This window comes from Dromiciops gliroides, chromosome 2 (assembly GCF_019393635.1).
Source record: "Dromiciops gliroides isolate mDroGli1 chromosome 2, mDroGli1.pri, whole genome shotgun sequence".
Lineage (NCBI taxonomy): Eukaryota > Metazoa > Chordata > Mammalia > Microbiotheria > Microbiotheriidae > Dromiciops > Dromiciops gliroides.
Window position 1 is genome coordinate 372492378 of NC_057862.1, and position 24053 is coordinate 372516430.

The 24053-nt window shown below is 42.0% G+C and overlaps 1 protein-coding gene across 2 annotated transcripts in view; it reads right to left on the reverse strand.

Annotated features, from left to right (window-relative positions):
* Positions 1–3935: 3935 nt before the first annotated feature.
* Positions 3936–24053, reverse strand: part of ASXL1 (ASXL transcriptional regulator 1) — a 64007-nt gene continuing 43889 nt past the window's right edge. The window contains exons 4-12 of one of the 2 annotated variants that reach the window (XM_043984903.1): positions 16412–16532; positions 16236–16291; positions 15396–15489; positions 14424–14576; positions 11885–12048; positions 11698–11794; positions 10818–10923; positions 9756–10389; positions 3936–9113 (exon numbers count right to left, since the gene is read on the reverse strand). In XM_043984903.1, the coding sequence (XP_043840838.1) occupies positions 6144–9113; positions 9756–10389; positions 10818–10923; positions 11698–11794; positions 11885–12048; positions 14424–14576; positions 15396–15489; positions 16236–16291; positions 16412–16532 (4395 nt within the window). In that variant the 3' untranslated portion in view covers positions 3936–6143. Of the gene's footprint in view, positions 9114–9755; positions 10390–10817; positions 10924–11697; positions 11795–11884; positions 12049–14423; positions 14577–15395; positions 15490–16235; positions 16334–16411; positions 16533–24053 lie in introns of both variants that reach the window. The other variant, XM_043984902.1, reaches the window with a different exon arrangement.

Sequence of the window (24053 nt, forward strand, 5' to 3'; positions counted from 1 at the left end):
TTCCTTTCAAGCAAGCTTTCAGTACCTAAGGAAAACTATTGCTAATTCAGCCTTTGCCTGAAGCACAAGTAAGCAATAAATTCATCACTACCAGAGAGCTCGGAGGAATTTCAGAGGGCCTGAAGTCCAGTCATTAATAGAAAACAGGAACCAAAGTCAACAATATTCTTATCATCCAGTCTCCCCTTAAAGATCTTAAAAGACAGTTTACAACCTCCTCAAGCAGTTCATTCCTGTATTTGACAGTTCTGATTGTGAAAGAGTCCTTTCTTAGGCCTAGGCTGCTTCAGATATGCAAAGACTACACTCACTTCCCACCCCAACCTCCAAGTCACACCTTTAGGCTAAACATTCTTAATTCCTTCACCTGATTCATTTTGTCACGAGGTTTCTAATCCTCTTCCCATCGAGACCCCACCCATCCTCCAATATCCAGGTCAGTTTGTCAATGACCTTCCTAAAATGTACATGACTTGGATGATAGCCAGGAGAGGCGTGGTCAAACATGTAAAACTAGGAGACCAGTGTCTCAAAAACCCAGAGTATCCAGGGAAAAAAAAGGGTAATCGACGGTGTTGGGCTGCAAAGAAGTTAAGGTAGCTGAAGACTAGAAAGACTGCCATTAGACCTGGCAATGGAGATAAAGACTCACCCTCCTCACCCCACACATACGATCTGCTGCTGAGCCTTGTTTTTACTAACTTACACAATCTCTCTTTTAAATCCTCCTTTCTCCAGGACTTGAATGCAGGCTGGCCCTTCTCACCTTACCCCTATTATAATAGTAGGAATACTCCAAAAGACTTCTGAGGGGTCTCCCTGCCCCAAGTGGTTTCCAATTGCCCCCTGGCCCTTAATCTGGCACCTTCCAAATTTCCAGTCTTCCTATACTGTACTTGACTCCTTTCCATATAACTCTACAATCCAGGGACACTGGCCTCGCCCCTTTGTTATTCAATGCTCCCAACACTACCTTGTAGCTCTGCCTCCTTGCACAACTCAAATCCCACCTTATACAGGCCTTTCCCAGTTGCCTCATGTGAGTGCACACACAGCCAATGCTTTCCTGAGATTACCTTCCACTTCCACTGCAAAAATTCTGTCATGTTCTATTTTTTGCATGTTGTCTCTAGTACAGCCGGAGTTCCTCGAAGGCAGGAACCACATTTATTTTCTTTGTAACCCCAGTGCTTAGTAGAGTGCCTAGAACTTAAGCACTTAATGCTTGTTGACAGACACCCAGAAAACAAAATGCTCCATGTGTGGTCGAACAAACAGAATGAGATTTACTTCTCTATAAATAATCATGGACTCAGGCTCCTACAGCCACCATGGAAAGACAGTCTGAGAAATTTAAGGAATAACTGCTTCAGCAAGCTAACAATTCTTCAAATTCGACTGCATTTACCAGAAAAGTACTCATCTCCTGAAACCATACCAAGGATGCATAAACCGACCTTAACAGCTCCAATTGGGAGAATAGCATTTACTTCTGATAGGCTTCCCCCTTGTCATATTCTGATCTCAATCAGAAGTCACTGGTGTTGATCACCTTCCATGGGTTTTCTTGAATTATTTCCAGAAAACTGTTTTAAATGTAATTAAAAAAAAAAAAACTGGGGGCAGCTAGGTGTCGCAGTGGATAGAGCACCGGCCCTGGAGTCAGGAGTACCTGAGTTCAAATCCGGCCTCAGACACTTAACACTTAGTGACTCTGGGCAAGTCACTTAACCCCACTTAAGCCTCACTTTAAAAAAAAAAAAAAAACTAGGGAGAGGGCAGATAGGAATTCATTCATCTAGAGCTACACGGGACCTCCAGAGAGTTTTAATCATTCATAGTATAGGTGGAATTCAAGGAGGAACTGAATTTGGAGGAATCAAGTAACTTCTGATTCACAAGTACAAAGTGAACTTGATATTTAAATGAGTCCTGCAGGAAATGCTTTTGTAAAGAACCAGATACCAAAACGTTCCACCAACTTAACTTAGATATTTTAATATATTGGTAAAGTAAAATCACATGGGGCAGCTAGGTGGTGCAATGGATAAAGCACCAGACCTGGATTCAGGAAGACCTGAGTTCAAATTTGACCTGACGTTTGACACTTACTAGCCATGTGACCTTGGGCAAGTCACTTAACTTTCATTGCCCCGACAAAAAGAAAAATAAAGTAAAATCACTTGATCTAGTGGGAAGAGCTCTGGGATCAGAGTTGGCAGACCTGAATTCTACCCCTAGCTCTGCCATTAATTACATGACCATCATTGAGTTACTTTCCTTCTCTTTGCCTCACTTTCCTCTGTAATAGGGACAGGACTATTTGACCTATTAAGTCTCCTAGTGATAGTATCTGGTTTTGATCTGTTCCTTTTTTGTCCAAAGACCTTTGTTTTGGGGGCTCTGGGTTGGGATATTATTCCTTTTCCCCTCTCTTCCAAGAATAGATTCCATCTCTAGCCCCTAGTATGGTTAAAGAAAGGAGCTAATACTAAGCTAGTTTCATTCTGGTGAAAATTTTCCAATAGTAATGAGATTTACTGCTACTGAAAAAAAACAAAACAAGTTCCTTTTAGTAACAACTCACAATATAATAGATGACCTACCAGTGGTCATCCTACTAGTAATCCCCTACCAGGGATTCAATCCCAGGTGGTCTGACTCCACATACATTATCCTTTCCACTACACCATCAATCTGTCAGGAGTTTCCTGGTCATATTTTGGTTCACATATACTAGTTGCCTATGCAATTTTTAAAAAGGGCTTATTTCAATAGGGAAGATTAAATTAAAAAAGGAATTAATGGTTAGACATTTAATTCAATTAAGATCCCATTCCTTCCATACTTTTTTTAGTGAGGAAATTGGGGTTAAGTGACTTGCCCAGGGTCACAGCTAGTAAGTGTTAAGTGTCTGAGGCTGGATTTGAACTCAGGTACTCCTGAATCCAGGGCCGGTGCTCTATCCACTTCGCCATTTAGCTGCCCCCCTTCCATACTTTGAACAAAACATTCATCTATGCTACTGAACAACAACATCTATTCTTCCTATCCACTGCTAACTCTTAAATTTACAATTTTGCTCAACAAAACCAAAACTGGAGTCAGAAGAATTTGGGAAGACTCTAAACACAGTCACCTCTCATGGACTAGATGTCTAGTCTGTCAAGTAGTCCTGACTCCAAAGAATCAAATAGTAAGATTCTATCATTTAACTTGAAATAGAAGTTCCTCAGATGCAGGGGTCATTTCAATTGCCTTATATTCTAGGGACCCTGTACAGTGCCAGACACATAGTGGGCATTTAATGTTTGGTTACTAGCCTGTGCTATTACAGAGTCAGTCAACAAACTTACTTGCAAGGCAGAGTTAAAAGGTAGGTCACTTCCAAATACAGAGACTACATAAGCAATGTCTGAAGTTAGCTCATTTCCAGTCACCACACCTAACTCTTAAGGTTCACCTTCTCCACTATTAATTTGTTCAACATACTTTAATTAGTGCATATGAATCATTTGAAATTTACTATCTCCTTTATCACTACCTAGAAAAAGCACAGGAGTGCACTGTGAGTCGAAGTTTTTGTTTGCAATTTTAAAGGCAAAATTCAGAAGGAAGAGGGGTTTTGCAGTTTGTGACTGGAGCAGGGAAAGATTAGCAGCAGACAGCTTAGCTCTTCCTTGCTCTAAAAGGTTTTAGAAACACACACACACACACACACACACACACACACACTCTAAATCCCACTAATCTTCATGATTTCAATGAAGTGCAGGGTCTCTACATTTGGACCAACATCACAAGATGTTTTTTATGGAAAATGTCCAGAAGGCATGAAGTATTCTTTCCAGTCCTGCTCCTATTACCCCCAAATCAGTGAGATATATACACTCCAAATAACAGACTACTTGGGAAGAGAACTGAAACCACAAAGGCAGATTTTACAGAAAGTTTATTATTTCCAATACCACAAGGGACATACAAGAGCAGTGCTTTCTCTGGACAGCTCTGCAGACCAGACCAGTTTCAAACTGTACACTACAGTGGCCCCAAAGGACACAGCGAAGAAGGAAGAAGAGGCTCAAAACTGCTTGGGCTCTCTGCTCCCTATCTTTGGTAAACAGGCTTTTGAAATTGTCAACTTGGACTTGCCAATACCGCATTTCAAATCCCCACTTTGTTCTCTCTCTCTCTCATATCACAAAGTTGCCACAATGGATTGAAGGGAAGAAGGGGGGCATAGGGAGAGAAGGGACAGGTAAATGACCCTGACAACTCAATGAAATGCAATGTTGCCATATACATTTTATACTTCTTACAGAAGCGCTCACATGGGGAAATTGAAATTAAACAGGATAGCCAAGTATGTAACAAGAAAGAATATAAGAACTGTGGTGGGGGTTGGGTGGGGAAGAAGGGTAGAGCATGAAGACAAACAGGTGAGCCTACTCACTAAAAACTGGCTAGGGAGGAAAACCAACCTTATACCATTTTACCTTCCCAATTCCACCATCCAAAGTCAGGTCAGACCAACCCACATAGCCACATTTTAAAGACAATCAAACTTACTCACTGGGCCCCCCTACAGTTCACCACACTGAATTCAAACCTATGAGGACACTCCTTGTGCTGCCCAGAAACATGTGAGGGAGCCCCACAGCAATTAATACTGTCCATGACAAAGGGTGCCTCCTTGTAAATGTTCCTGGCTATTTGCCATATGGGGCAGCAAAAAGCCACGGCTGCAGAATTTATATCTTTAAAAAGAAGGCGCAAGGGAGCAAAATGGATTTGTTTGGCAAGGTGTGGGCAGGCTGACCTTGAAATTGCACCTGCAGTCTGCCTGCCCACGGTTACCTATGTGAGAGAGAGCCGGGCGGATCTGAGAGGAATCGCCTCCTTGAGCCCACCCTCAAAGGGGGTGGGCTAAAATACAGTGGCTCTGACTACTGATGTAAATTAGTAACTAACACAATTTGAATGCAATACTGCTGAAGACTGAAAATAAGGGAACAGACCTTTATGTTCTATGTACAATACATCCATTTACAGAATTGGCCGGTACTGTGTACAACATATAAATACATGATAAAACATTAGAGATGCATAGAGTATACTTACAAGAGCCAAATATTTCACTTTATACATCCAAGAATAGAGTTAAAAATATAAAAATAAGAAACACACACTGCTTTGAAATGTAAAATGACTTTCACATACACAGGTGCGCTCTCACAACAAGTCCCAAATGGCCTGGAAAAGGTCTCTGAGGTGGTAAGTCACTTGCCACACTACTGAACTCCCGAATTACAGGGCCTTGAGATGGCAGCTGTGGCCTTTCAACAAGAAAACTGGCCCCCTTCCCTCCCAATCCTGAGCCCATAACTTAGGTAGATCTCGGGTTCCTTTCATCCAGTGAGAGATGTCAAGGCAGAACAACTTCCAAATTTGCTTCTCAGGAGTGGAAGGCAGGAACCAACTCATGTTGAAATCCCCCAGGGTCAAAATGGCTCCATCTAAGTAATCACCTAAACGTGGGTCAATAACCCTGCTTGGCAGGGCTGAGAGTTACTGCAAATTCACTCAGCTCTGAGGAGCTCACAAATTCTCCCTTTGCTTGGGAGAGTGGGGGAGGGGAGGGCAGGAGGGCAGTCAGTAGAGGAAGAAATTGCTGACTTGTTGCAAAGTAGCAGAAAAACAGGTGGCAAGAAGAATCGAATGGAAGACTGAAATTGTTCTGTGTAAGCAAAGCAGGTCCTAACCTAACTCAGCCCCTTGTAGGGAACTCAGCTTTCTAATTCCTCTTACCAGTTCTGTTGAAGGTCAAGTGGCTTCTACACAAGGCCTACTGGAGGACAGGCCGCCTCTCAGTCAGGGGTTAGACTCAAGAGGCACAACAAAGTCTCCATAATAGTTTGAGCTAGAAAAACCCCTCCATCCATTAAGAGAAGATCCTCTGCAGACCCGAGAAGTTCAGTGAACAGAAGGCTTGAGCATTGCAGATTTGGGGGGAAGGCAGGAATGGCTCCTGCTCGATGAAATATCTCTATTATAACAAATAATATTTTCCTGTGTACAGATTTCAGATCATTATCAAAATACACACACTAAATATACATTTTTTTTCCCATGGCCATAATTTATTATCTCACCACAAGGCACAATACACAAAGTTTTGAGGGTCCTATACAGTCATCATGGCAAAACGCCCCACATCCTTTACACATAATCATAGCTTTTAGGCTACAGGAGCATTTGAGTGAGATTTCTTCCATGTTGCTGCTATCGGTGAACATTTGCACAGAGAGCGATGCACTGTGGTTTGCAGCAAAGTTTGCTTTGTGGCTAAGCTGCATCACACTCCCAGCAAGGCTTCTGGGAAAAGCCGGTGTGCTAGATGAATAATTAAAACTGGTGGAATTCAACTGCAGCTTAGAAAGCTTCCCATAAAATGCCTGCTTGATATTGAGCTGGGAGGGGATGGAAGAAGGCTCTAATGGCTGATTGAGCCCTTTTCCAGGTTCTCTGGGGAGCTTGAAGAATGGCAAATCCATGACAAGGGGCATCCCTTGAAAATGCTCCATCAGTTCAAAGGGTTTGTGGCCAATGGCTTTCCTGTTTTCTGCATTACTCTTGGTTGGGCCACCCCCACAGGCCAGCATGTTCTCATTCTTGATGTTGCTAAAAGAGTTGGGGGGCTGCTTTGGGGACCATTCTGCTCTTGATGTCTGGACTCCTCCTCCAGATACTGTGCTTTTGCTTAGTCCTGGCTTCCTACTAGGAAAAGCTGGCTCCACAGCAGGGATAGTAGGAGGCAGCGGCTCCACTGCCCTGGAATGATGCAGGGCCACGGCTGTGCTCCCAAGGAATCCAGAGCCAAAAAGCTTTTTCCCTTGTCCACCAACATAGTTTTTATCCACTGGGGCCCCGCAGATTTGATTGGGTCCAATGGAGATCACATTTGGAGACAAGAACCGAGGTATCCTCTGGGCAGTCTGCTTTCCTGGACTTCTACCCAGGGCTGAATCTCCATCATTGTGTTGTGGCAGGCTGGGGGATATAGTCAACTCCTTTTGATCTTCAAAACTGCAGGAAGAGAATTTCTCTTTGGATTCCACCTCTTGCAATTTCCCAGAAGATTCTACAAGGTTTGCTGATGGCTGTGGGGAGCCTGGATTGGGGACTACCTTGGAGTTCTTTGGGGGAGTGCCAGAAAGAGCTGGCATACCCTTGGGCTTGGGAAGCACTGCCCCAGGATTATGGCATTCCTGTGGAAGCAGATCCCTTAAAGCCCTTGGGGAACTGGAGCTAGAGCTATTTCTTCCAGCAGCATTTCGATTGGTCTCAGGATCAGGAGTGGATTCTCCAAAGGAATCATTGCTACTCTGCAACTCTGGCTGCAGAGCTTCTAGTTGCGGGGCACTGTGTGCTGCTGCTGGCAGGACCTTCTCCAGAGTCAAGCTGCCCTGCAGCAAGTGCATCACCAGTGGATCGTTGGCCTCAACTGATGACACAGGATGGGCAAGGCACGGAGACCCTGGCTGCTGTTCAGAACTGCCTTGTGGTAAAGATTCAGTGGGCTTCAGTGGCACAGATCCATGAGACACCCAACTTTGGAGCGCAAGCCCCTTGCCCACTGCAGTTACTGAAGGCAAATCTGCCTTACATGGCTCTCCATTCGTTTTTAAAGAAGACTCAGATTGATTCCAATCACATTTCTCGGCCATGCTCCCAACTGAAGATCCTTGTCCTACAGTAGATTCTCCAGGGTTGGGCTGGAGCCCCAGATCTGGGTCTGTCTCTGCACTGTCTTCCGTGAGCTCAGCTTCCAAGTCAGAGGCTGTATCTGTTGATTCACTGTGGGTACTCAGTGCTTCACAGTCCCCATTAATTTTAAGCCGTTGAGCTTCTTCAATCTGTTTACAGACACTATCCATATCTCCTTGTGTGGAGAGTTCCCAAAGCTGAGGAAGGCTATCAGAAGGATTAATGCTATCTTGGGGAGCAGGGTGGCAACCGAGTAAATCCAAGGTTTGAGTGGTCATCTTTTTCTCTGGGTCACTTCCACCATGGGGTTCAATAGATGAGGTGCTTTCCCTAGAGTCCAGCTGTTGCTGTTGCATGGTTGGGACATTTGATGGACCAGATAACCAAGGAACTACACTGTCAGCAACAAGAGCTTCATCTTTCGAGTTCTCTTGGCTGGCACTACTTTCCCCTCTGGGTGGATTTGAGTCAGTAAGTCCTACTTCATTCAATGGTCCATCTTGCTGCCTTTCATCCAGTAACAATTCAGGGATTAGACTGGGTACCAATGAATGCACAGAGTCCTTCACAGTGGAATTAGAGTCCAAACTTAGGGCCTTGTCAAGTACTTTTTCTAAGACAACTTCTCCTACCTGAGACTGAACAGAATCATCCTCTGAGAGAACCATCTGTCCCTGTTCTTCACTCTCCCCTTTCTGAGAAGTAGTATAAGACTCATGCTCAGTCCTTATGTCAGTAGGCAAATCAGGCTTCTCACTCAACCTGTCATGCTCTAGGGTGTCATAAGATGGCTGGACCATAGCATCATTTGACTGGCCATGAGAAACAGCAGTGAGAGGCGGCAGAATCTCTTCTGACTCACTTGTGAGGATGTCAGCAACTCTGTGAAACAAGCAGCCTTCCTCTCCAATGGGAGAAGAGGACAAGTCATCTTTCCCAGAGAGCAGCCAGTCTCCTTCAGGAGTCCCTGTTTCTAATAGGGCTTGTTCCCCATCTACGACATGACCAGACGGCAATAGTTGTGTTCGTTGTAGATTTGTCGCACACCTTCCATGAGTCCTCTTGGCTCCCCTGTGCTCGGGATGGTCACCAGCCTCACCTCCACCGCCTCCTTCGTCAGTGTTCCCTCCACCACCTCCCCCTGGCCCACCCCCACCTCCAATGGAGGCTGTGGCAGCTTCTCTCTGGGCTCGGGCTTGCAAAGCGCGGGCCTTAATGTCTGCGAGGGTTCTGGCACCAGCTCGGCCCCGGCTGGAGTGCTCTGTGTTGGGGACGATCCGGGGGCATATCTGGTAAGCGGGCTGACCTTTAACCACCCAGGGCGGTTTGATACGTGAAAGTTGAATCTGAAATGAAAAGAACCAGAAAATATTTTTAACGATTCCTAATTATATTTCATGTCCACATATATCCCCCACCTTATGGACAATTCCTAATCCTAGACTTTTTTTTAAAGAGATAAATACTAATGGCTGTGGCAATTGCACGCAACCCCATTCTCAAAAGGACTCTTTTCAGGCACTTCCTCCTAGGCTGGCATACGTAGCATAATTCTAAATTTAATTTCTAGTGGGAATATATGAGTCACAACACAAGTAAACCTAACATTAAAATGATGAAATACCACTAAGACATAAGGGATTCTGCACTCAAAGATAAATTGGATAGAATGGTCCAAGTTGATGAAGGAATGAACTTTATTCCCCTTAACCACATATAGTAAGGGCTCCAAAACATAAGGACAGACATAAGGAACTAGTGCCTGGATCACAGGAGGGATGGCAAGAAAAACGCAGAAACAAATATTTAGCTGCAGAAAACAAACATTTAGCCTAAAAAAAACTCAGCCCCCAAACTACAGTCTATCTAATACATAGTACCCAAGACCTTAATTTCCTGCAAATGAGACCCTATAAGTCTCATGTCCATCAAAGTCAACCTGACTGGGAAACACTCAGATGTTAAATAGCCACTAAGCAGCTCCTTACCCGGATGGGCGGGACTTTGGGCTCCTCTTTAGTAGGCTGCGGCTTTTCGGGGTGAACACTTTCAATTGTGTTACGAAAGGACTGACGATCTTCAAGCCGGGGCTTCTTTTCGGGAAAGGAGGAAGTAGCTGCCTGCTCGAAGGACTTCCGTTTCTGGTCCTTTGCCTCCTGGTCAGTATTCTCCTGGGGCAAACTGGGAATTCTGCTGAGAGAGGTGGAAGCTAAGGCCAAGACCTCTGGACTGTTTTGGATCCTGGCAGTCATGGTCACGCTTGGTGTCTCTGGAGCGTCTGGTTTTAATTCTGTGGAGGACACACCAGACAGACCCGAACTGCTTCCTTCTGTCAAATCTGTTTCAGCCTTTTCTTCTTTATAAAGGGAGGAATCTGGTACCACAGGTGTTGTCTCCTTAGTGGCTTCTGTTTGTTCAGGTTCATGTTTTTTATATAGACTTCTCCTGGCTCTGCATCGAAGGTCTGGCCTAGAGCGTTTTTTGAAGTGGCCATCCCGCTGACGTGTAGCAGGACTACGTTGTGGTCGTACTGCTTCCCCTGGAACGCACAAGCCACTCTTGAGTTCAGCTTCCTCTTGGCTAGAATTCTGTTGCAGTGACTCTTCTCTGGTCAAACCCAACCTGCAAGTGAAAATCACGTAAAGGAAGGTTATAGGCCAAAAAGTTCTTTTCCAATTTATAACTTTCCTGAGCATCTTTGAAATGGATTGTATTTTTTAAAATCTTTACTAACTCAGAAAGGTCAAAAGGCAAATCTCAAACACCAAGGAAACAAAAGTTGTCCAAGTTAAAAGAGAAATCTGCATAGTGTCTATGACAGAAAAACTACATGGACACTGTATAATGTAATGTATGTTCCCCAAACCCAGGTAGTTTCCATATACTGTAAACTTTCTTATGGTTGAATTTGTGATGTGAATTAGCCTAGCCCACTCAAATGCTTCATATTACTTGTTATGTATGTATGCATTTGTATATGCATGCCACTTCAAGATCCAATTTGCCTTCCTTTGAGACAAAATTGTAAGTAAATGACTCTAAGGGCTTACTTTTGTCCATAGTAATCTTCAAAGAATTTTTCTTTCCACTGTTCTACCTTCTTTTCTTTCTCCATTTCCTGTCGTATTCTGACTTGCATCTCATGAGTGAATTCACCTGTAGAGGAACAAAACTCTCCTAATGAGTGGGCTACCATCATCACTTGGCTGCTCTCCTGGTACCCAATGCCTTGAGCCTGCAATGCCTATGCCCTCAGGCAAGTGGGAGGAGGTCCTGTTCTTCATCCCCTCTGTCCTCTTCAAGCTCTTCCAGTCTCTTCTAGAGAGGAGGTTCAGCTTCACAAATAACTTCAAGAGAAACTCACTCCTCCCTAGAGAAATCAGCCATTCAACAGCAAGCAGGACATTTTGCCAAATGAAACCAAAAACTTGTTTCTTCTCTTATCCCACAACAATAAATGAAAAGGTCCTAATGAGCACACAGAGTCAAAATGTTTAATACCTTAAGAAACTGGATTATACTAGGGTGTAGGGGTGAGACGTAGTAGGTATTATTTTGCACACACTATCACCTACTTTGTATAACCTAATTCTAATGTTTTACAATGACTGAAATAAGGTGATAACTAATCAGAAAGAATAAGGATGGGGAGATACAGGAGAGATGTACACAAAAATTATTATATAATGACACACCAGATAAAGTGAGACACTGAATTTTAAATCAAGACTGCTAAGCATAATTTTATATCCTTTGCAACACATGAACATCCACCAATTCATTTGTGTTGTAAGTAAAGACTACTGGAAAATATTGGAAGAAATGGAAAAAAAAATTAATATCGGGGCTTTAAATTAAAAGAAGATAACACTACACATGATCCTACAGCAAACACATCTCAAAGTACTCAAGATGGTGGTATCTACCCACCATCAGCCAAGCGTTCCCGCCAACTCTGAGCCGCATGGGTGAAAAACTCGTTATTCAGAGCACTGCTACTGAGTCGCATCAGGCCATCTGTCCCAACCTAGAGGGATCAACACAGAAAAAGATGCTTATAAGAGAGAAGGAAAAGTGTCTCAGAGAGAGAGACAAAGTAGGGGTCACTCATCTCTACCTGTCTGTCCACTTCAGGCAAGAGGAAGAGGAGTTGTTGCTGGAAATGTGAAGGAAGGGCATTGAAGGTTCGAGAATTTATCAGGGCACGGAGGTTTGTGTTGACAAGGATAGAGCCGGGCGTCTCAAAATCTATTTCCTCCCCTCTGTTGCGCTTCATTTGCCCTGCAATGTTTGAAGAAAGAAAGAAAAACAGAATTTATGCTCAGTGCTGAGTAAGCTGCCCTGAGAACTTATAAACATTATAGATGATCTTCTGCCTCACTAGATCCATGTCAAAACCCTCCCTGAGGCAGCTAGGTGGCGCAGTGGATAGACCACTGGCCCTGGATTCAGGAGGACCTGAGTTCAAATCCAGCCTCAGACACATAACACTTACTAGCTGTGTGATCCTGGGCAAGTCACTTAACCCCAACTGCCCTGCAAAAAAACACAAAACAAACAAACAAAAAAAACACCCTCCTTTCCAGGTTGCTTCTGGGCAGGACACTTAGGTTTTCTCTACATTAATGCCAAAGACAAGACCGTGCGTATGCTCTAGATTGTGTTGAGGTCAACAAACACCAAAAAAAGACTCCATTCTACTGGACAACCAAGCCAATGGCCAGTCAGTAGGTGACAGTCATTAAATTGCCTGGACTGCACTTGAGGAGTGAAAGAGAAGTCTAGGAATAATCCTTACAGTAAGTAGGATCACAACTGCAAAGAATCCTATAATATCTCTTCATCTTTCCTCATTTTACAGATGAGGAAACAGACCCAGAGGTTAAGCAGCACAACTGGAATTCAAACTCAGGTCCTGACTCCAAATCTAATACACTTTCTACTATGCCACACAGCCTCAGAACAATAATGTCTACTAAAGGAAATGAAAGATTTTTTTTTTTTAAATTGGATTTAGGGGGGCAGCTAGGTGGCACAGTGGATAAAGCACCAGTCCTGGATTCAGAAGGACCTGAATTCAAATCCAGCCTCAGACATTTACTAGCTGTGTGACCCTACCCCCCCCCCAAAAAAAGAAAAGAAAACTGGATTTAGACAAGATACTATGGACACGTTTATATCTAGACAAAGATCTACCTATGAATGGGTCAAAGCACAGAATATTAGAACTAGAAGGGATCTCAGAGAAAATTTAGCTGAACCCCACCCCCTCAAGTTTATGGATGAGGGAAGTAAGGTCCACAGGTGTAGATTTGTACAAGACAACTCACCTAATTAAGAAACAATTCACAGGGGCAGCTAGGTGGTGCAGTGGATAGAGCACTGGCCCTGGATTCAGGAGTACCTGAGTTCAAAACCAGCCTCAGACACTTGACACTTACTAGCTGTGTGACCCTGGGCAAGTCACTTAACCCCCATTGCCCCCCCCCCCAAAGAAACAATTCTACAGGAAGAATGTAAAGTTCCAGGGCGAGGGTGGGGGAGAGTGTGTCATAACTCACAGATAACAACACTAAGGATATTAGGGCACACACAGGAGTGGAGCTCCTGCTCCAAACACTGGGACCCCATTACTACCAGAGTGGTGGAGAAAGGCTGAAGGTAGAGATAGCTTCTTTTAAATTAATACAATTGAATATAAGCTCCTTAAGAGCAAGGCCCTTTTAAAATTTATGCTGTGTCTGAAACCTAGCAGGTGCTTAATAATTGCTTGTTGACTAACTGATGCTAAGAGTAATAATAACTCTTATATAGCTCTATACACATACAGCCCCTTTGATAACCCAATGAGATGGGTGGTACAAGTATTATTATTCCACATTTTACAGATGAGAAAGCTAGCAAATGGAAGAGCCAGGACTGAACACCCAAGTCCAACTAACACACCATGCTGCCTCAATTCACCAGCAAAGCAGCACCTTCTTTTAGCAACTGGACTGGTTTTGAGTGATGGGGAAAATGTGGCAAAGGGACAACTGGATTCCCATTTCAAAATGTGAGATGTTTTCATCCTAAAATTAAAGAGTCAACCTTACACTCCATTAGCCTTGTTGGAAAAATACACAGTGCTTAAAGGCAAGAAACAAAATTATGCCTCAACAAACCACAAAGCTTTCTACTCAACATAACCACTGGAAAACAATAATATCAACACTAGCTCACATTTATACAGCACTTCTATATATGTTATTCTATTGACTAGGTAGAGAGGACTGGTTGATTAGCCTGAGAAAAAGATAAGTGAGTTCAACAAAGAATAAGAACTTTAAGAGATTTGGCAAGTGGCTATTGATGGGGAAAAAAACAATATTAGAATTCTTCACCAAAGGCAGAATGATGTAGCATAAAGACCCAGATTCTAATTTCAGTTTTGAAAAAAATTCAATGTTTGACCGCTGGGCCTCAGTTTCTTCTATAAAAAAATGAAAGTTGTACTATACAATTCTAAGGTTTTATCCAGCTCTGACATTATGATAATAACACCATAGTGAAGGATAAGGGGCCTATAGGCGTACATAATTAATACTTATAAGCTTAAAGAAAAATTACACATTAAATGACTGTATTTTTAGGCAAATCAATCTCTAACAACTTACCTGTTGCTGGTTTCCTGATACCTCTCAAGATCTGGGGAGGATCACGGGTAATTTCCACCCGATTACGCATGGCAGTGCTGCACAGGGCCAGGGAGCTACTGCTGCTGCTAGATGTGCTGCTGCTCTCTCCATCACCATGTCGGCCAGAAAATCCTAAGAGCAAATCAGATCACTGGTCAAAATGTGTCAAGCAGGAGTTAAAACACTCTATGGACTTCTCTGCGGCCTTGTTGAATACTTCTCAGGAAAAGTGTGACAAAGATGACCATACTATTGGACTCTTGCTTCTATATCAAAAATGAGCATACCCTAATTTGCTGTAGGCCAGATAAAATACTAAGAACTTAAAACAAAATCTTAAAAATCAGACTATTTTGTGCAACACCTGAGTTTTCAAAACCTCTTAGAACTGTAAGAGACCCGGGTCATTTATTCTAAATTTTACATGAAATAGAAAATCCTCTATAACATCCTAACAAGTGGATATCCACCCTCTGTTTCAATGACACCAGAGATGAGGAACTCGCCACCTCCCAAAGCAGTCCCTTATACTCTGAAAGAGTTCTAATCATTAAAAAGTTTTTCCTTAGAGTTGAGATGAAAAATCTGTCTCTCTCTAATCTACTGGTGCTAGTTCTCCCCTCTGGGGACAACCTAATATGTTTAATCCCTAACTATAGCTCTACAACTACCTGAAAAAAGCAATCACTGCCCTGTTAAGCTTTTTCTTCAGCCTAAAGACTGCCAGGTCTTTCAAATTATTTTATATGACATGGGTTCAAGTTTCCTCCCTATCTGAAAGCCTGGTAAGGACAGAATTTGGAATTAGAGGCAAATAGAGGCCATCCTGACCAACCCCTCATTTTGCCGATGAGGAAACTGAAGTCCAGAGTGGTTAAGCGACTTGTCCAGTATCACTAACTCATAATGACTACAAATCCAGCACTTTCCCCAGCAAGAAATGTGCAGTACCTGATGCAGATTCCATGTGTGCACCGTTTACTTTCAGAGGAGTCAGGACAACTCGAGGTAACATCACCCCAGTCTTTTTCTTGGGTTTGCTTGTCTATATTCCAAAAGAGACAAAAATTACTATGACATCCCATAGCACTGTCCCCTCTTTTTACTTCCCCAAATCCTAAGGGATTTTTCAATCAGAACATCATTATTTATTGGACCAGACACTAAAATTATCTACCCAGGAAAGAATATAAATATCTGTTCTCTGTTCTGTTAATACTTCTCTACACATTCCCATAATAACGACTTACATTTACATAGAATTTCCTAGTACAAAGTGCTTTCCATATATTCTCTCTTGATCTTCCCAACAACCTCTGACATAGGTAGGCTAACAGTATCTCTTTTTGAAAAATAAGGAAACTGAGGGGCAGCTAGGTGCCATAGTGGATAGAGCACTGGCCTTGGAGTCAGGAGGACCTGAGTTCAAACCCAGCCCCAGACACTTGACATGGCCCAGCTGTGTGACCCTGGGCAAGTCACTTAACCCCAATTGCCTCACCAAAAAACAACAACAAAACAAAGAAAAATAAGGAAACTGAGACTTGAAGAATTTAAGTGCCTTGCTGCAGGCCACACAGCACAAGTCAAAATTAGAATTGGAACCCAAATTTTCTAAGTCCAATGCTCTTTCCACTACACCAACCAACCTGCCTTTTAACACAGTGCTTACAGATGAGTAGAAAGAACTTCATTTTGCTTACTCTATAAATATAGTTCCACAATCCTCAATCTACATATAGGAACCCTGACTTGAATCTGCACATTTCCCCATTCTCTCATCATTCCTACCTGTGAAGCAGCCCTGTAGGTCTCCCTGGGAGTAGAGATAGTTCTACCTTGAGACTCTGTAGAACAGGAGGCATTGGAAGAGGTTTCATCAAGAGATACTGGAGAAGAAAAAGTAGAAGTTCAGCCCCTAAAGAGGCCCTTCATACCTTTATAATAATCTTGCTGAAGGTACTTACCATCATTATCACCACTCACAGTGCTGGCTTCATTGGATCCACAACTTTCTACATCTGCTGTATCCTCCAGTTCTTCTCCCTCAGGCACAGATGGATTTCTTGACCACTGCAGGGCATCCTTCTATAAAAATCAAACCACAACCAACAGAACCAAAATCAATTAGCAATCCTTAAATTCAACAGACACATTCTAACTCCCAATTTCATATTGCTTCTGGAGGAATTTAGTATGTTAAGATGTGCTATGTTTCTAGCTGACCTCACCACCAAGTTCTTTAGACATGTGCCCTTGATATTATGGGCTTCAACATCATTATAAAAAATCACCAGCATGTTAACACTTACTTTTGAGGGGGAAATTTTTTTAATTGTTTCTTTTTCCTATCCTTTTACCCACAATGGAAGAGTTATAATTTGTAATTCATTCATTTAAACACCATTTAAGTACCTGCTACATGCTAAAGTACTGTGCTGAACCCCAGTAGGTTAAAGGAATGATTTAAGGTTTTTGCCTTCAAAGAACTTATAATTTCATATAGGAATATAACTCATAGGAAACCTACTATAATCATTCAACAACTTAGAACAGAATAAGAAGCAAATTAAGGAAAAGAAAACATTTATGGAGACTATTTTATGTTCTCTCAGATTCCTTTTTTCTTGCCACCACTTAAACTATTAGGGTAGGATTGGGTAAGGAACTGGGTGAGACATACAGCTCAAAGAACAGTTAAGAAATCTGAATCAAAATCCTAGCTCTAGGCAAATCACTTAACCTTTTGGTGACCTAGTTTTCTTACATCCTACCTCCCCCAAAGGGAACTATACAAATGTCAATTAACATTACTAGTTTCTAACCATTATTTTTCAAAATTATCCTTCACCATGTGACTGACCTTAGAATGGAGAGGGAAAAATGCATTCTTTGCAGATAATCAACAAACTGCAACATGTCCCTTGCTTAAGAATTAATTCCCAATAACTTAAGTTGAATTTTCCTTCTTTATTGGATCAACTCAGTGACCAACTTCTATCTTCATAACTAAAACTTGACAAGTAATTCCCCAATTCCTTCCCCAGATAGTTATGACCTTTCTCTTCTACTGCAGTCATCATTTACTGTCAGATCCATGAGTCCAAGTCTTGACCTTAATTTCGCATCTTTCCTGATGCTGAACATAGATATCTGAACAGAATAAGTACTTAATGAAGATATGCTGAATACTTCCCTTCTTTCAGGTAGGATGCTGTAGAAATTTGTCAGATATGGTCATTGAATTAGGTTTTTCTTTGTTATAAAGGAGAGTTCAATTGAGAAAGTAGAGAGTGGTATTTCCAGAAATGATTTGGGGGGGGGGGGGAGAGACTACAACACCAATGAAAACATTTTTTTTTTAAAACTGTGTTGAAATAAAGTAATCCTTACTTATTTCTAAAGAATTCAGAAAAGAGTTAAACTAAGTTTCTAAAGCCACTAAAATTTTCTCTGGCAAAATGAAAGATAAATTTTTAATGACAACTTCATTTCTTAAAATTAAAAATGATTAATTTTTAAATATTTTATTTTTTCCAATTACATGTAAATATAGTTTTCAACATTCTTTTTTTAAATTTTTATTGCAGGGCAATGAGGGTTAAGTGACTTGCCCAGGGTCACACAGCTAGTGTCAAGTGTCCGAGGTCAGATTTGAACTCAGGTCCTCCTAGAATCCAGGGCCAGTGCTTTATCCACTATACCATCTCACTGCCCCCACAACATTCATTTTTGTAAGACTTTGAGTTCCAAATTTTTTCCCTCCCCCCCAAGCCAGCAAGCAATCTGATATAGGTTATATATTACAATCATGTTAAACATATTTCCATATTAGTCACGTTGTGAGAAAAGAATCAGAACAAGAGGAAAAAAGCCACAAGAAAGAACAAACAAAAAAAGTGAAAATAGTATGCTTCGATCTGCATTCAGATTCTTTTTTCTGGATATGGAGTGCATTTTCCATCATGAGTCTTTTGTCATTTTCTTGGATCATTGTATTGCTGAGAAGAGAAGTCTATCACAGTTGATCATCACACAATGTTGTTGATACTGTGTACAATGTTCTCTTGGTTCTGCTCATTTCACTATCAGCCCATGTAAGTCTTTCCAGGTTTTTCTGAAATCTGCCTGCTTATCATTTCTTACAGCACAATAGTATTCCATTACATTACATTCATGCCACGACTTGTTCAGCCATTCCCCAATCAATGGGCATTCCCTCAATTACCAATTCCCTGCCACCACAAAAAAGAGCAGCTATAAATATTTTTGTACATAGGGGTCCTCTTCCCTTTTTTATGATTTCTTTTGGATAAAGACCTAATAGTGGTATTGCTGGGTCAAAGGGCATGGTTCCAAATGGCTCTCCAGAATGGTTGGATCAGTTCACAACTCCACCAACAATGCATTAGTAGTCCAAAAAAAACCATTAGTTTTTATCAGATTCATTAGCTTTAAGATGCTAGATAGGCAGCAAAAGTATTACAGACCCATAAAAAATTTTAGGAGCCTCAAAAAAATTTTTTAACATATTCGCAAAGTTGGTTTATACTTATGTATCACTTTCAAGGAGTTTGATTAGTCATAAGAATACCTGATGCATGCATCAGGAAATACCTACTATGTGCAAGGCACTGTGGGGTATCAATGCATAGAAAGGACTTGACATCTAGTCCCGCAAAAAAGCACATTTACACATGAAACAAAATGAATAGAACAAGACAGCATATGCTAGGTAACTGATATATAAAGTATATGATACAGGAATTCAAGGGAAGATCTCAGTGAACTAGCATGGTTAAAAGGATTGACTGATAACAAAGGACTTGTCAGTCAACAGGCCCCCTGGTGCCTGTCCTGAAGGAGAAAAGACAATATGCTTAAAAACTAGGTATATGCAATGGAAATAGAAAGTAATCTCAGAGGGGAGGCACTAGCAGAAGGGAGGACTGGGGAAAAAATCTCTTGAAAAAGATATATTTGGATCTTGGCGATGAGAAACCAGAACTTAGTGCTTCTCAGAGTGAGGAACCGCTTAACTTCAGACTATGAACAGGGGACTGGAAAAAGATGCAACTGGTTACTAGGTGGACTGGGATGCCCGAGTTCTGGGAGACAAAGGGGTTTGGCAGAGGAGTCGGAGCTTTGTGGGAAAAGGGTACCAAACGACTAGAAAAGCTGAGTTGCAGGGATAAAATTGTCTGAGTAGGAGAAGAGGCTGTATGTGGAAGGCCACTGGGCACCCAAAACACCTGGGTTCATTTTGGGGGTAGAGGGTTGGAGCGCAGTGGACTGGCAGCTGGGGGAGTGGCCACCACCACTGGAGGCGGGGTCCAGACTGGGACCGCCCACCCTATCTGGGGTGGCAGCGGTGTCTCCCCAATCCCCGTCCTGCCTCTGGGACCACTAGTGGTGCTGACCATGCTGAGATTGACTCGTGGGGAGGGGAGCCAGCCTCAGTATCCTCCCCCTGTCCTCAGGGCAGTTCTTGGAGCCCAGACCTGGACAAGTGCATGGACTGTTCCTCGTGTCCAACTCGATCCTACAGTGACTTTTGCCCTGGCTGCACTACAGCACCTCCACCTCCTCTTCCTCTGCTGTGGCTAGTCTTGGGGGACACAATAGGGCTGATGCTCATTTTAGGGCTCCTTTCTGGCCTGCTGGTATGGAGACAGTGCCAGAGGAAAGAGAAGTGCACCGCCCCCATTGAAGAGACAGGGGGAGAAGGATGTCCAGGCATAGCTTTGATCCAGTAATGATTTGGCCTCTTCCTAACTTTTTCTGGTATTGTGGGGATCTCACCTTGGTGTTCTGTTCCTGTTCTCCAATGATCCCTACACACACACACACACACACACCACACTCTCTCTCTCTCTCTCTCTCCTCTGACTCTACGTTTCTCTTCATATACCCAGAAGAGAAATAGGGGCTCAAACCTGCTCACTGGCTGAAGAATGCAACATTTGCACAAGGGGGGGGGAGGGAAGAGAGAGAGAGAGAGAGAGAACAGTGTTTCCCGTCCCCCAACAATCACATTGCCATCCCCTCCACCGGCAGCACTACGGACTCTGGGCTAAGAGAATACCCCCTGATATAACACTCAGAACCTTGATTTCCAGTCCCCCAAATGTGCCTGGGACAAGGCAGCTGTATCTTGCTGGGGGGCAGGGTACAGTGCTCTATTTCCCTAGAGTAGGAGCTGGCCCTCTGTGGTCATCCCACAAGGTAGGGATATTTATTTGGGGGAGCAAGGAGGGAAGAAGGGAATAGAACATGTATAAATAAAAGTTATTTTAATTTTTAAAAAAGATATATTTAAGCCAAATCTTGAAAAGAAGCCAGGAGGCAGAGGTGAGGAAAAAGAGAATTTCCAGTATGGGGATGGAAAAGCAAAGAATCAGAAAATGGAATGTCATGCAGGAAAAACAGCAAGAAGAATAGTGCTGCTGGGTCATGAATATGTAGAAGGAACTAAAGTGTAAGAAGATTAGAAAGGTAGGAAGGGACTAAGGTCTCAAACATCAAACAGAATATTTTCTATTTGATCCGGAAAACAAAAGAGGGTCACTACAGTTTACTGAATAGGAGAATGACAGTCAGACCCATACTTTAGGAAAATCACTTGGGCAGCTGAGTAGAAGACAGAATAATGTGGGAAATGACCAGGTTATTGCAGTAATTCAAGTGTGGGTTTATTTCATATCCTATAATTCTGGGTTTATGAAACACTAAGTTACTATGTTCATTTGCTTCTCTATATTATGCACCTAAACTGTTCCAACTTCTCTTTCCTACTTAATACCAAATTATTTTGATGATTACAGCTCTGAAGTATAGTTTGAGATCTAATACTGCTAGGCTTCCTTCACCCTGCCCCCCCCCAATTATGTTGATATTCTTGACCTTTTGTTTTTTCCAGATGAATTTTGCTATGATTTTCTTCTAGCTTTATAAAGTAATACTTTGGTAGTTTGATTGGTATGGCACAAAGTAAATAAATTAATTTAGGTAATATTTTTGTTACATTGGCTCAGCCTACAGACTAGCATTGCCTACACCCAGCAATTACTATTTCTCCCATTATTTAGATCTGCTTTTGAAGGAGTGTTTTGTAATTATGTTCATATAGTCCCTATGTCTTAGCAGATAGACTCTCACTTATGTGGTACTGTATGTAATTATTTTAAATGGAATTTCTGTCTCTCTGTACTGAATTTTGTTGGTAATATACAGAAATATTGTTGTTTGGATGGGTTTATTTTATATCCTGCAACTCTGCTGAAGTTGTTAATTGTTTCAATTAGTTTTTTGACTTTCGAGGGTTCGCTAAGTTCAGTCATCTGCATGTTTCCTCTTTGCCTCAGCTTATTCTTTCAATGTCTTTTTCTTGTCTTACTGCTATAGCTAGGATTTCTCGTATAATACTGAATTCATCCCATTCACAATTATGATTGCTGTGTTTCCCTCCACCCTATTCTTATATTTCTTTTTTTAACCCTGTTCAATCATTAAAAGTCTGTTTTATTTCTAACCATCTAGTCTCCTCTCTTCATCCATCCCCCTCCTTCTTAGCCCCTTTCCCTCTTACTTCTATGTAGTAAGATGAATTTCTGTACATGGTGTGTATATGTGTACATGTGTATGTGTATGTGCGTGCATGTGCACATATTCTTCCTTCCCAACTGAACCATCTCAGATTAAAGTGAGGTTCAAATGCTGCCTGCTCCCCCAAATAGCCCCTATACTGTGCTTTTTCTTGGCTTTCCTAAGCTTGTTGTGGAAGATGTGTGCTGGGAGAACTAGGCAAAAATGTTTCCTCCTACTGTGCCATCTTGACTCTACCTCCCTCAGGATAGTAGACTACATATAAATGATGTGTTATGGGCAGCTAGGTGGCATAGTGAATAAAGTACCAGTCCTGGATTCAGGAGAACCTGAGTTCAAATCTGGCCTCAGACACCTGACACTTCCTAGTTGGGTGACCCTGGCCAAGTTAACTTAACTCTCATTGCCCCGACCCCCCCCAAAAAAAGAGAGAGAGAGAGAGAGAGAGAGAGAGAGAGAGAGAGAGAGAGAGGGAATGAGAATTGAAATTGAAATATATTCACAACTGGGAGGTGAGAGTCCCACTTATACTCTTGTCTTGGTCAGATTGAGTATCATGTTCAGTTCTGGGTGCCACATGGAAGGGCAATGATATACCCAAGAGCTTCCTGGAGATCATGCCATGTAGGATTTAGTTGAAAGGTCTAAAGACAGTGTGGAGAAGAGATGACCCACGAGAGACATGATATCTGTCTTTTAAGTATCTGAAGTACTGTCATATGGGAAAGGTATTACTTACATTTCTTGGTCCCAGAGGGCAAAGCTAGGAGCAAGAGATAAAAGGTTCCTCAATCTATACTTACCCCTGGTAGAAAGAAAAACCTTTTCTAACAATTACGTATCCAAAAATGGAATGGGCAGCCTTGGGAAGGCATGAGCTCCATTCACTAGTTATTCAAGCAAAACCTGCATGACCACTTGTCAAGTTTATTTTAGAGGGGATTTGTTTTCATGTACAAATTGTACTAGGGAGCCCGATAGGTCCCTTCTTCCTGTGAGGTGCTGTCATTATGTGTTTGCTTTTCCTTTTTTCCTCTTAAGATTACTGAAATAACTCATGTATCTTGGGAAGCAAAATGTTTTTCAACATTTTTAAAGGAAAAAACCTAGCTTGATATTTTATTGTAATACTAACATAAATAAGACTGATTCCCACCCATCTTAAGTCACATCAGTCTCCTCAAACATGTTTTGTGTGACAAATTGGTTTTATGGATTTTAGTGCATGTTATAAAGTCTCCAAGGGATCTCTGGTCTGCTGAAAAAAATTGCAAGGGAACAATGTTTCCTTAGTGACTATAGAGCCTGGACACAAAATAACATAGACATATTTTATTTAACCAAAGTGAGATTATTATGTTTCCTTATGGCATAAAAATGACTGCAAGTTCTTGAAAGTTGTTCCAGATCAAGTCTTGACAGGTCTTACCAAGCAAGAAAATCTTTTTGAGTGGGAACCTCTTTGGAAAACTGCATGTCTGTTATTTAAGGAGAAGCTGAGCTCTATGTGGTGAAGATAGGCTTATCACCAGCATGGTCCTAAACTGATTAAATTTTTGACCACAGCAGTTCACTAAGATCATTTATCAAATCATAAAAGGGTTGCAACCTTCAATCCACTGATCCATGCACACAGATAAAAATAAAATAATGGATTCTTGAAGTAGCATAATAACATCTAGTGATATGTTTCTGAAAAAACACTGGGCAAAAATAAATAACTTTATGGGGATGCCTCACAATTTGGTTGACAGTACAGTGGTGTTGGGCGACATAATGTGTTAACAGCATTAACACGGCTCAGAGGTGACATTTTGTAAGAGATCCTATAATCCTTCTAGCCACACTGTGAAATGCTACTTCTTGGGTAAAAGAGTAATAAGATGATACATACCTCATATAGGGTTCTTTTCGGGAAAGTACTTTCAAGCCTTAAAGTGCTCTACTTTTCCTAACTTCCCTAATTCTGTTGAGGGTATGATCATCCTTCCAGTCATGATCCTT